General features: G+C 29.2%; 1 protein-coding gene across 1 annotated transcript; it reads left to right on the forward strand.

The window, feature by feature from the left end:
• Positions 1-169: 169 nt before the first annotated feature.
• On the forward strand, positions 170-4,212 carry OCT59_008169 (uncharacterized protein; the record flags this gene model as incomplete). Its single annotated transcript, XM_025318403.2, has 6 exons — positions 170-403; positions 479-542; positions 611-786; positions 861-2,838; positions 2,908-2,939; positions 3,005-4,212. 6 exons carry the CDS (start codon positions 170-172, stop codon positions 3,971-3,973), a joined length of 3,453 nt encoding a protein of 1,150 aa, XP_025176202.2. The 3' UTR covers positions 3,974-4,212.
• Between the last annotated feature and the right edge of the window lie 10,730 nt (positions 4,213-14,942).

Raw genomic sequence — 14,942 nt, forward strand, 5'->3', positions numbered from 1 at the left:
CTGCGCCACAAAGGGTTCATTCGACACAAAACTAGAATGTAACTGTATGCAAACTTTTTGAGCTATTCATTTAATTGGGCTAATTTTAAATAACCCCACATTTTGCTTGACTGTTAACGCAGTTTTTTTTTATCCATTGCCAAATTTTCTCTTCCTTTTCAAATAAATAATGGTCGAGCATTCGGAAAACCAAAGAAAATGGCTACATGCCGCTATTGTAGCTGGTCATATCATTAGTATTCCTTTCGCTACTTTTGATCAAGCTGAAATTGTGGCAAGAGGAGCTTTTGGTGAAGTTTCTCGCGCTTATTGGAAAAGTGCTGAAAAAACCGTTGCATTAAAAAGCCTTTATAACAATCCCGTTATGGGAACAGAAGGTTCTTTTGAAGAGTTTGTTAAAGAGGTAATATTTATTTATTTATTTATTTATTTGGCAATTTCGACCAGAATTTTATTATAATCTACGTCGGATTTATAGCTTAAATTAATCCGTTCCGTTGATTTTCATGACAACGTAATAAGGTTTTATGGTGTAAGTGAAGGTAATATATTAAAATATTTAAATCACTATTTTTTATATATTTTATTTATACACATTTTTTTTAAATAGATCCAACAACACACAGATATTTTATGGTGTTGCAATATGCTAACGGAGGAAACCTTCGAGATTTCTTAAATAAACATCACGAATTCCTTAATTGGGAAACAAGAATAAATATGGCAAGTCAAATAGCTAGTGGCCTAAAGTGCATTCATGAGCGTAACATAGTACACAGAGATTTAGTAAGTGATGGAAATTATATACTTAGCTTTGGATAAAAAGTCTAGAATTAATTCTTATCTTTTTTCTCTTATAGCACTCAAAAAATATATTAGTGCATGATGGAAAAATGATGATCACAGACTTTGGATTATCAAAATCATTAGACAATAATGAACATTCTGTTGTAGGAGGGATGGTTGGTTATATCGAACCACAATGTTTTATAGATTCGACATATAAAAGGGACAAGGCGTCGGATATATATAGTTTAGGCGTTTTATTGTGGGAAATATCAAGCGGGAAACCACCTTTTAACAATATGGCTATTTTAGATATAGCTCGCGAAGTTGTTCAAGGTAGAAGAGAGGCTCCAATTGAAGGTTCACCACCTGCTTATGTAGCAATTTATCAGATGGCTTGGGATAGTGATCCTAACAAACGTTCCACAATAAATAAAGTACGAGAAGATCTTGAAAGATTACAATCAAACTGCGATATAGAGAATCTTAGTTTGGCCGGATTGTCCATAAATTCACAAGGTAAAGACAATAATTTTGTAAGTTCGCCTGTTAGCGAGTTTGGCTCAAATAATAATTTCGCAGCAAATTCCGGTGCGCAAAATTCAAATGTACAACAATCAACAATACCGTTTGGAGTAGCTGAGTCAATGAATCCGAATAAGAGAGCTACATTACGAGATAATTATATTCAGCCAATTAATAATAATAACACGGGACAATTAATGAGTCCTCCAAATTCAAATGAAATTTCCACCAAACAAGATAGTGTAGCGGATCTGCATAAACAAAACCCAACAATAGTAAACATACCTTTCGGAGTTGCTAGTTCGATGAATCCACATAGATCAAACACAGCTAGTACTTTACGTACTAATTATCTGTCAACAAATAATACAGCTCCAATTCCGAATTTAAATTCACAAAATCAGTCCACTTTACCATTTAATAATGTAGTCGATCAAAGAAATAATATCGTAAACGTTAACTACAGCTCTCAAAACAACTCTATTCCGATTCCACAGTCTCAGGTCCCACAAGTTTCTAAGCAAAATTATACAAATATGTCAACAGTAGATCGAGTGGAACAAAAACAAAAATTCCCTCACGTAAATAACGAGCCACCATCTAATCAACTTCCCCAAAATTTTACACAAAATTCGGCAGGTTTTCAAAGGAATAACACTATAAGTTATACTCCGCGAATTGATAATAAGCCAAATCCTACGAATCAACCTCAATCTAATCAGTTCCCACAAAACTTTGCATTGTCGTCTAACGCAATTAATAATAATTCACAAGGATTCCAAGGAAGTCATACACCAGCGCAACAACAATTATCACAACCACGACCATATCAACAGCCACTTCAACCTCAACTCTATCAACAGCCTCAACCACGATCATATCAACCTCCTCAACCACAATCCTATCAACAGAAACCCTATCAGCAGCAACAGTCTCAACCACAGCCATATCAACAGCAACCACCTCAACCACAACCCTATCAGCAACAACCCCCTCAACCACAACCCTATCAGCAACCTCAACCTCAACCTCAACCTCAACCTCAACCCTATCAGCAACCACAACCACAACCACAACCTTATCCTTCTCAACCGCAGCCCTACCAACAGCAACCTCTTCAACCAAGACCATATCAACCGCCTCAACAGCAGCCTTATCAACAGCAACCTCCTCAACCTCAGCCCTACCAACAGCAACCTCCTCAACCACGACCATATCAACCGCCTCAACAGCAACCTTATCAACAGCAACCTCCTCAACTACGACCACAAAATTATAATAATAACGTGCAATCCAATCCAATGGCACAACAGCAGAATCACACTTTGCATAGTATTCCTAGTGTGCAAAATCAAGTCCTTCAGCATCATTCTAATCAATATCATCCTGGAATACAAAATCAACCAGGACTACAAAGAAATAATACAATGCGACAACAGCAGTATTCACCTCAACAAAATTTTCCTGGACAGAATCCAAAATCTAATACTTATATCCCAAATCAACCTCCTTCACAACCATTTAATAGTATGTATTTTATAAAACAATTTAATTTATATCATTTAATTATATCTAACGGCTTGTTACTTATAATAGATTCATATCCTCATCATCCCCCTCAACGTCCGGTGAGTTTATTATATTTTAATTGTTGTTTCAACAAGTAATTTACTTATTTTTTCTTTATAATTAGGTGGTTCATCCATCACAAAATCCATATAAATGCACATGTGCAGATATAATGACAAAGTACGTTGAGGAATTCCAAACCACACGTGGTTATGAAATGCCAGGTGAATGTCATGCAGGATACCATGCCGGTATGGGAGATGTTGTAGGATTAAGATGGCATTTATGTCATGACAGAAGAGTTGACGGAAATTATAAGTTTGTTGATATGTCAGATAAGCTGGTATTAATTGCAGCAAGATACTGCGGAAGAAAGTATCTAAATATTATGTTTCAATGTCTTAAAGAATATGGAGCAAGTTTTGAAGTTACAACAAAAAAAAAAGGACAAACAGCATTTCATTTATTATTCTTTAATAAAGTACTTAGTAACAAAATCACTTACTCCGATGATAAACTTAATAAATATCACAAGGTATATTTTCATGCAATTAAATTTCTGAAAGAAGTGGGATGTAATATTAATGCAAAAGATGAAGATGGAATGACGGTTTTATCATATTTTCTTGGTGAAAAGTTTTTACATGCACAAAGAACTCCAATTATACAAACATTATTAGACAATGGCGCGGATCCAAATATGCCTGTTAACATAAAAGATTGGGGAGAATTTGATGCAAAAACATCTTTATTACAAGCAGTAAGAAATAAATGGCCAACTACAGTGTTAGAATTAATTGTTAAACATGGTGTAGATGTTAAAGCCATTAACAATGAAGGTATGAATGCATTAGCTATAGCTACTCAACATAAGGACATGACTACAATGACTTGGATGTTAGATAATATTAGTATAATAAGTGATAGTGATAGTATTAAAATTGCTAAAAAGTTTGCTGGGAATTTTACTACTAAAGAATCTCAATTGTTAAGTAAGAAAAGAAACAAAGTATTACCTAATGATTTGTCTTCTTTCTCTTCTACAAGTTCTTCAACTAGTAATGTTAATGGTAATACATCAAAGAAAAAATAAAACTATAATAAGAGAGATTCAGTAACAAGATTTAATAATAAATGGATAGTTGTAATTTTTATTTAATTTATTTATTTTTATTTTATTTTATTTGTAATTACTAAAAAAAACTTGTAATATTATTTTTCAATACAGTTAACCAATTATAAATTTATATGTATTACTGTATAGTTAGATTTTATATAATAATATATTGGAATTTATATAAAAATCTTAAAAATTTATATATTTTTTCAATTAAACATCTGTAATTATCTTACCTTTAATTAGAAGGATATTGCTAAATATTACTGGTGGTAATGGTTACTGATAGTAAAATTATATATTGTAATGCTGGCCAGTATTTTATTAGATTTTTAAAATACATTATAATACTAATATGGTAACCATTATTACTGGTGGATTTTAGCAATTTTCCAATTAGAATATCAGAATCTTATTATATACAATTATTTATTAAAAATTAATATTAAATTTATTTATAATTATATTTATTACCAGCAGAATTTAACAATTATGATTTATGACTAAAGCTCTGAATGGGTCAGTTTGGTCTGGATTATAGACAGTTCGGATTAGAGCTGAAATCTGTAAGAACTGAACCGAAAAACCGGCAGTTTGGTTTGGTTTAATCTGATTTTTATAAAAATGCAAAAAATTGAATAGCTGTCGATCTAGTGATCATACAAAGTCGAGCCATATATCATTAGATTCGTCTTGACGAGATGCGTCGAATGGTGGTATTAAGCATTGATAAATCACAAGTTAACTCACGCTAATGATTTATCAATAATTGGAATTAGCAAGCCATTTATCAGTGCTAGAGATATGATCTCAGCACCATTCAATGCGTCTCAGTAAGACAAATCCAATGAATATAAATTCGTATGTGTACGATCACTGGATGGCGAATAATGTCAAGTTTTGCATTTTTTTTAAAAATTTTCGAGCATTAAAAATTAAAAATTCTGATACATGAATTTATTCATCATCCAATGGTCGTATAAATGTGAATTAGGACTCATTGGATTCGTCTTGATGAGATGAGTCGAATGGTAGTAAGATCACGTCTCTAGTATCGATAGATAGCTTGCTAATGCCAATTTTTTATAAATCATTTAGTGTGGATTAACATGTGATCTATCGATGCTAGAGACATGATCTTAGCACCATTTGACTTGTCTTATCGAGACGAATCCAATAAGTCCTAATTCACATAGGGATGGGGACAGTTCGTTCGGTTCCATTTCGGTTCGCCGTCGGTTCCACGTCAGTTCCCATTAAGAAAAATATGAGCTACATGTGTCAAATTAAAGACACGAGTCGAACATATATTGATTATGAATTAAAAAAATTTTGATTGGTTAACAATCAATAGTTGGTTCATGATCATCATAATTTTGATGTTGATCATATTTTGAATCAGTTTTTAGAACTAGTTCAGAACCGGTTCGGTTCAATTTTTAAAAGCTATTAAAAATTGTTTTGACTTATAAATTTTCTTTTTTTTTATTTATTGTAAAAATATTAGTGTTTCTCTATTCCCAATAAGATTTTTGGCTCATATAAGTTCGAAACTCACGAGATTTTGATCAGTTCCAAAAACCGCTTAAAATTACGTAATCGAACTGACCCCATCCCTAAATTCACATTTATACGACTATTGGATGACAAATAAATTCATGTATCAAAATTTTTAATTTTTAACGCTCAAAAATTTTAAAAAAATGCAAAACTTGACATTATTCACCATCCAGTGATCATACACAAACAAATTTATATTCATTAGATTCGTCTCGATTGGTAACCACTGTCCGAATGGTGCTAAGATCATGGCTCTAGCACCAATAGATGGATTGCTAATTCCAATTATTGATAAATCATTTAGTGTGGGTTAACTTGTGATCTATCGATGCTAAAGACATGATCTTACCACCATTCAACGCGTCTTGTCAAGACGAATCTAATGATATATGGTTTGACTTTGTACGATTACTAGATCAACAGCTATTCCAAACCGTTCAGAGCTTTATTTATAACTAATGTAATTGATTTTACTTATAACATAATATTTTGATAATGACTTTATGACTTTTAATTTTACTGGAAAGTACCATATAATAGGAATTACAGTACCCAGGTATAATACAGATTTCAGAGGTTTTGACCTTATACCCCTTACCATGGCATGAGTTTTTATTATTAGTAAATATGTATAAAACCTATATAATAATTGGGTATTTATTATTAAAGCTCCGCATGATGAAGCTCAGCTGAACCGCCAGTCTGGTTTCAGCTTAGACTTGAAAAAAAATTCTGGCTCGAGTTGAATGATCGATGCCATAAAAAATTTTGGCTCGAGCTAAAGTGAGCCGAGCCAAGCCATTAAAAACCTGGCTCGAGCTAAGCTATGCTCAAGCTTTATCTTCAGAAAAACGTTTCGCAATGTATTTTATTAAAACATTGAAAAAAAACGTTGCGAAACGTTTTTTTTAAATATATTATTAAGAAAAACATTTTCGCAACGTTTTTTAATTAAAACATCAAAAAAAAATGTTGCGAAATGTTTTTTAGGACCCTGGATATCTCCAAAACAGGTCATAAGTCACACTTTCGGCAGATTGGCCCATTGAAAAATAAAAAGCTTTTTTGTAAATATCTCGGCATCAGCGGTCAATTTGATGAACTTTTTTTTAAATTGTAGAGCTAAATGAGGGCTACAAAATAAAAAAAGTTCATTAAAATTGAATTACTGGATGCTGAGATATTTACAAAAAACGATTTTTTGAATTTCAGCAAAAAGGGGTGTTTTTGGCCAAAAGTCCATTATGACCTTTATATTAGATATCCGGGGTCCTTGTTTTTTTTAATATAATATTTGAAAAAAACGTTTTCGCAACGTTTTTTAATTAAAACATCAAAAATAAATGTTGCGAATCATTTTTTCTAACATAATACTTTGAAAAAAACATTTTCGCAACGTTTTTATTAAAACATTGAAAAAAACGTTGCGAAACGTTTTTTTTAAATATAATATTTTGAAAAAATGTTTTTGCAACATTTTTTATTAAAATATCAAAAAAAAATGGTGCGAAACATTTTTATCTTAAATATATTATTACGAAAAAATGTTTCGCGCCATTTTTTAATTAAAACATTGAAAAAAAATGTTGCGAAATGTTTTTTTCTAACATAATACTTTGAAAAAATGTTTTCGCAACGTTTTTATTAAAACATTGAAAAAAAATGTTGTGAAACATTTTTTTTAAATATATTATTAATAAAAAAACGTTTTCGCAACATTTTTTTATTAAAAATATCGAAAAATGTTGCAAAACGTTTTTTTTAAATATAATATTTTGAAAAAACATTTTCGCAACGTTTTTTATTAAAATATAAAAAAAAAACGTTGCAAACCATTTTTTTCTTAAATATATTATTACAAAAAAACGTTTCGCACCGTTTTTTAATTAAAATATTGAAAAAAAACATTGCGAAACGTTTTTTTAATATAATACTTTGAAAAAAACATTTCACAACATTTTCATTAAAATATTGAAAAAAAAATGTTGCAAAACATTTTTTTTTAAATATATTATTAATAAAAAACGTTTTCGCAACATTTTTTTTTAAATATATTATTAATAAAAAACGTTTTCGCAACGTTTTTTATTAAAAATATTGAAAAAAACGTTGCGAAAAGTTTTTTTTAAATATAATATTTTGAAAAAACGTTTTCGCAATATTTTTTATTAAAATATTGAAAAAAAACATTGCAAACCGTTTTTTTCTTAAATATATTATTACGAAAAAACGTTTCGCACCATTTTTTATTAGAATATCAAAAAAAAATGTTGCGAAATGTCTTTTTAATATATTATAATACAAAAACGTTTTGCGACATTTTTTGTATGATAACTTACAAAGAACTCAAGCTTTTTGAGTGAGTTCTTTATTACGCTTGAGCTTTTTGAACCGAGCCTATTACATTCTAGCTTTCTTTTCAAGCTGGCTACGAGCCACTGAGCCAATTTAATCATGGCTCAGTTCAGCTCAGCTCATGCGGAGCTTTATTTATTATGCATAATATCTAGATATTTATTAAATTATTTTAAATAATAAAATCGGTAGAAAATGTGAGTTCTTTTTTGTAGAGTACTATTCATAGAGAAATACTATGGCCTGCAAAATATGCAATATGGTTAAATATCTGTTTATTGGTTTAATTTCATATGATTATCTAAAAATAAATTTATTGGCTAAAATTGTATATATAATAAATTTGAATTATTAATCAGTAAATTTATTGTAATACAAAGTTTTGTAACAAAAATTTTTTTTCTATATTGTATTTATAACTGTATCAATATAATTATTAATATATCATACAAATATTAGTTTCACTAATAAATCTATTTTTTTTTAAAAATAATATACTTTTATTTAGTTCTTGAAGATGAATAGTTTATTTTATTTTATATATTTGAGATAGTTTTTTTAGTTTTATTTTCTAGACTTTATTTTAACAGAAGACAGCCTGGCATATTACTCATTAGTTATAAAAGAAATATGAACAGAAAAATTACTTTATTATATAGATAATATTAAGTTATATTTATTAAGTAGAAATATATATTAGTCAAAATAGGACAATTCAATCTGATCAAATATAGGTCGAATAGTAGTCAGATCTGTATCAAATTGAGGTCAATATTTTTGGCATAGTTTAGGTTCTAATTATTTCAAATTTAGACTAATTATTTGACCAATATTTGACCAATATTCAATATTAAAACTTAAATCAAATTATAGTTTAATTAACATCTATTTATTTCTGAATTTATTTTAATTTTATTAAAAATTTTGTAGCTATATTATTATTATTATTTAATAATATTTATCTAAATTACAAATAAATATTGCTAATCTATAATTCTACAATCACATAATTTATGTATTCATATATACTTACAAATTTTAATTTTTTGGAAACTCACCGAAACTACAAAAAAAAAGAACAGTTAGTAACTGTCCTATAATATTAAAAAAAAGTAAAAAAAAACTAAGATTCTACTTATGAAATTTTGGTTTTTTACTGTTCTTTAAAAGCAAATCTCACTTACTTATAATAAAGATTACTGTAGAAAATTAGACCTTTACTAATGATTTTTACCTTTTTTTTTTATTTTTTTCTTAAATTCTATTGGTTAATTAAAAAATCATAATAATGTAACATGAAATTTCCTTTATAGTAAGATCTGTAAAGAACTTTTTATATAATTTTTACTTTAAGCTTGAAGGTGACTTATCTTATAAATAAGCAGATTCTTTAGAAGTCCATTTGAAACATTAAATCTATATAAAAAAAAAAGAAAAGAATAATTAGTAACTGTTCATAATAATAATAAAATAAACCAAAATTCATCTTATAAATCTTGGTTTTTCCATTTATTAGAAGTCTACTTGAACAGAACCTACTTACTTTTAATAAAGGTTACCTACAAGTCTAAGGTAAAAATTACATAAAATAATTAAAAAAACTGGTTGAATTTACAAGGTAAAATTCTTTATAAATTAAAAAAAGTAAATGTAATTTTGTGGTAAGTTTTTTTTATATAACTGTTAAATATATGGTAAATTAAACAGAATTTTAAAATGTAATTTGTAATTATAAGGTAAAATTTATAATTTCGTAAAATTTATTAATATATATTATTTTGAGAGAATTTATTCATCGCACATACAATGTCATCGCTACTCTTATCACGTAATTAATTAAATTTTATTGGCTAATCATTATTTGTTTAGATAATCTTTTTTTTTGTAAAACGTGTTTCAATTTTCAAGCTTTTTATTTATAAATTCAATATATGATATTAAAGCTAATAAATGATACAAAAAAAGGCAAAAGAAGTGGAAATAAAAGGAATAAAAGGAATAAAAAAAGGACAATAAAGAAATGGGAATAAAGAGAAATGAAAAAGAACCGCAAAGAGGATAAAAAAATAAAAGAAATGTAAAGGGATAAAAAGAAATAAAAAGAAATAAAAAGGAAATGAAAGAGGTGAAGATAAAGGAAAGGGAAATCAAAGAAACAAAAGAATAATCAAAAGAATGAAATAAAGATTGAAAAGGAACAAAATAAAGATCAGAGAGACGAAATAAAGATCATAGGAACGAAAAAAAGATCAAAAGAAAGAAAAAAAGATCATAGGAACGAAAAAAAAGATCAAAAGAACAAAAAAAAGATCAAAGGAACGAAAAAAAGATCATAGGAATGAAAAAAAAGATCAAAGGAACGAAAAAAAGATCAAAGGAACGAAAAAAAAAATCAAAGGAACGAAAAAAAGATCAAAGGAACGAAAAAAAGATCAAAGAAACGAAAAAAAGATCAAAGAAACGAAAAAAAGATCAAAGAAACGAAAAAATATCAAAGGAACGAAAAAAAAGATCAAAGAAACAAAAATAAGGAAAAAGAAGATTAAAGAAATATAAATAAAGATTAAAGGAATAAAAGAAAAGCAAAAGGAATTAAAGAAGTAAAAAAAAAGAAAAGAGAAAAAAGAAACAAAAGAAAGGAAAGGGAATGAAAGAAAAATAAAGAAATGGGGGAATAACGAATAATGATGTGAAAATAAATAAAGCCCAAATTAAAATAAATAAATCAAAATCCAAACGTAAAGAAAAATCCAACCAAAAGAAAGAAGTGATGACCAAAATGATAAGAACCCGAAATGAAAACCAAAAGGAAACCAAAGAAACCTAAGAGGAAATCCAACCGAAAAAAAAAAGTGACCAAAAGGAGAAAAGGAGAAGAAACCAATAATAAACCCAAGCAAAAAAGAGAACATTTATTAATTACTACAAAAAGAAAAAAATAAAATCCAAAACTGACTGAAAAACCTAAACTTACCATTTATTAGAACGCCAAAAACTTAAAAATCTATAAAAGAAACAAAAGAAAATGGTTAATTAGTAAGAAATAAAAGAAATTAACGAAATAAATAAAGTCAAAAAAAAAACTTACTACAGCGTTAAATATCAAAGTTTAAAAGAACGTAAATAAAAAAAGGAGATGCTATGATAAATAAATAAACAAATAAATTAATCACAAGTCACGTGATAGGGTAGCGATGACATCACACGTGCGATGAATAAATTTTTTCTATTATTTTTAGTATAAAGTTTATTACAAAAATGGTAATAGACAAAACTCTTTCCCGAAATTCTTTTTTTACGAAAATTTCTGCGTAATAATTTTTTTAAAAATATTCCCCTTTATTAAATTTTATTACACTTTTAAAAATAATAAAAATGAATAAGAAAATGAGTAGAATAGAACGATACGAAGAAGCTGTAAACTTCGTTTCAAACTTTAACGATATTTTTTATCAAACTATTTCACACAACTTAGGTTCTCATATTGAGGATGGTTTCCTCAAAGACCTATTTAACAAAAACTCTTCAAAGACTGTAGATAAAGCACAGTTATTGATAGAGAGGTTTGGCAAAACGGCCAACCTTGCGAACTTCACTGCACAAGCTTAAGCTACAAATATACAACCCACCACCTTTTCGCTAATATTTTCTATAGCATTACATGTTTCGTCCAAGTCATGGGAAAATTTTATGGCCTATTTCTTTCTCAAATTTGGCAATTTGGGTGACGATGTATCTGATGATATGGATAGTACATCTGAAGATGATCCTGCTGCAGTGGAATTTCATCGTCAGCTTGACGAATTAAGGAAAAAATTATCAAATCCAGTAGTTGATACGCCTCCAATACTGCCAGATGTGGAAATGACTCCTGTTGATCAATCTGTGACACCCAAAAATTCCTAGAAGAAAGATAAATAAAAGGCGTGTGTTACAGATGATAAACAAGTCAAGAACTAATCAACAACGGCAAAACCTGATCCCAAAAGGAAAAGAAATCATCCATACCTGAGGCTACACAAATACTGACAGGATACGAAGCTGTTGGAGACACTGGTCAAAATCTATGCTATCGGGTATATATCGGGTACCTAAGGTTGCTTGCCGAAACCTAGGGGTTAGGCAAGATGGCGTTTCGCCGAAAAGCGAAATTCTGCCGAAACTATATTAAAGTTATATTAAAAAACTGGCGAAACTTTGGAGAAAGGTGAAACTGCCAAAACTTATTATAAATGCCAAAACTGCCGAAACTTTGCCAAAACTATAATAAATCTATAGTAAAATTTTGATGAAACTAATCGTAGGATTTTGAAGAGGTTTAGACAAGCAACCTTACGGGTACCTATATATCGGTGACTAATCAGATATATATCGGGTATTTACATATATCGGGTACACATTGGGTACCCAATATGTCACCGATATACACTGGTATTTTAGGTACCTATATAATCAGATATATATTGCCCAATATGTCACCGATATATTTCTAATATATATCGGGTACTAATATTTGTATGATACATTTTGATATATCAACATCGATATTCTATTAGAATTTGATAATCTAAATTTGATTAACCGTCATACCGGTCGATCAATTTATTTTTAATAAAAAAAATTCTATATCCTTTAAATGAACCCGGGCTTTGGAATGTAAGTTGGAAAGGTGATTATTTTAATATTAAAGAAACGTTACTAACGTTTCTTTCTCTTGTTTTTTTAGGTTGCCGGACTCCTTGGAGTGAGCGAGAACTCTGAACGGGTCGGAACAGGTCAGGTAACCTATTCTGACCTGACCTGACCCGTCTGACCCGAAAATATTCAGGTTAATTCAGATCACTTCGGGTAATCAGGTAACCTGAAATTTTTACATGAAAAAAAACTCCAATAGTATGTTATTTATGTATACAATTTATGAAATTATTTATATTTATTTTAAATACATTTTATTTTTGAATACATTTATTATTTTACATTAATTTGTTGTTAATGGTTTGGAACAATGTTCCAGTTGGTTTGATTCCAATAAACAACTATTAAAACTTAATAGAAAAAAAAAAAGAAACGTTAAAACATTTCTCAAAGTCAATTTCAAACGCCACCCTTAAAGAAATGTTTGCCCATTCAAAGTGTCATTCCAGGAAGCCAAAACCTACAAAGATCAAAAAAAAGAAACATTAGTACGTTTCCATCTTTAATATCAAAAGAATTCCCCTTCTCCCAGTAGCTTTGCTGCATAAGTTCAGATTCGTAAGAGTCCGGCGTCCTACAAAAGAAAAAGGAAAGAAGCGTTAAAAATGTTTCATAATTACAAAACACCCCTCTTCCCTTCCCTCATTCCTTACATTCAAAGTCCAGGTTCAATTTGTTTCCAAGAGTCCGGCGTCCTAATCCTACAAAAAAAATAAAGAAAGAAACGTTAGTACGTTTCTTTAATATTAAAGAAAAAATTCCCATTTCCTATTCCTTACATTCAAAGTCCGGGTTCAATTTGTTTCCAAGAGTCCGGTGTTCTAATCCTACAAAAAAAATAAAGAAAGAAACGTTAGTACGTTTCGTTAATATTAAAGAAAAAATTCCCCATTCCCTATTCCTTACATTATCCAAGTCCGGGTTCATTTTTAAGAGTCTGGCGTCCTAGTCCTACAAAAAAAATAAAGAAAGAAACATTAGTACGTTTCTAAGTTTCTTTAATATTAAAGAAAAAATTTTCCATTCCCTGCTATTCCTTACGTTATCCAAGTCCAGGTTCGTTTTCAAGAATCTGGCGTCCTAGTCCTACAAAAAAAAATAAAGAAAGAAACGTTAGTACGTTTCTTTAATATTAAAGAAAAAATTCCCCATTCCCTATTCCTTACATTATCCAAGTCTGGGTTTATTTTCAAGAGTCCGGCGTCCTAGTTTTACAAAAAAAAGAAAGAAACGTTAAAAACGTTTCTTAATTACAAAATAGTAACCCCAGCTCCTTCTCCCACATTACCTTTATTGTATAGGTACGGTTCGTCCTAGTCTCCAAGGGTCTGACGTTCTACAAAAAATAAGAGTCTGACCTACAAAAAAAAAATAAAAGAAAATATAAAAAAAAATGAATTTTTTTTTATATGATGATAAACCAAATATAGCAGTGTCGATTTCAGTTGCTTACCGAACCTAGTTTCGCGTTGGCGAAACTCTCTAACAGATTAATTTTACATTCACCTCCGGTGAATTTCACTTTGATCAAAATTTTTAAATTTATCCCAGTGAAATTCACCAGATGATTTCATATTACACAAATGCATAGCACATTTTGTTTTTTGCTTTCTTGTAGTATTATTTCCAAAATGACTAGCTTTTTCTGGAATTTCTTAAGGTAAGATTTTTTATTTACTTATTACTTCGCTAGTTTAATGTTCTTTTTCTTTTATGCTAACTTGTTAACTTGTTTTTCAGAAAACAACAATTTCAAATAACTTCAAAGAGTTTAAGCGTAAGACTCACTTTTATTACTAGTATTTTGCTATTTTATTGTTTTCTTTATTGAAAATGATACTAACAGTTTCTTTTATTTTCTATCATCCACTTTATTCCCTTTTCATTTTCTATATCCATTTCACTCTCTTTTCATTTATTTTCTATTATTTTTTTCGCTTTTTTTGTTTTTATTATTTCATTATTCCCTTCGCCTCCATTTTATTTTTCTCATGATTCCCTTTGTTCTTATTTTGTTTTTAATTATCCTTTTCATTTATCATCGTCCCTTTTGCTTCCATATCATTTTTCATCACTCCACATCGCTCCATATCATTTTTTATCACTCCACATCGCTCCATATCATTTTCATCACTCCACATGGCTCCATATCATTTTTCATTACTCCATATCGCTCCATATCATTTTTCATTACTCCATATCGCTCCATATCATTTTTCATCACTCCACATAGCTCCATATCATTTTTTATCACTTCACATCGCTCCATATCGTTTTCATCACTTCACATCACTCCATATCATTTTTCATTACTCCATATCACTTCACATCATTT

This window comes from Rhizophagus irregularis, chromosome 16 (assembly GCF_026210795.1).
Source record: "Rhizophagus irregularis chromosome 16, complete sequence".
In the NCBI taxonomy this organism is placed as follows: Eukaryota; Fungi; Glomeromycota; class Glomeromycetes; order Glomerales; family Glomeraceae; genus Rhizophagus; species Rhizophagus irregularis.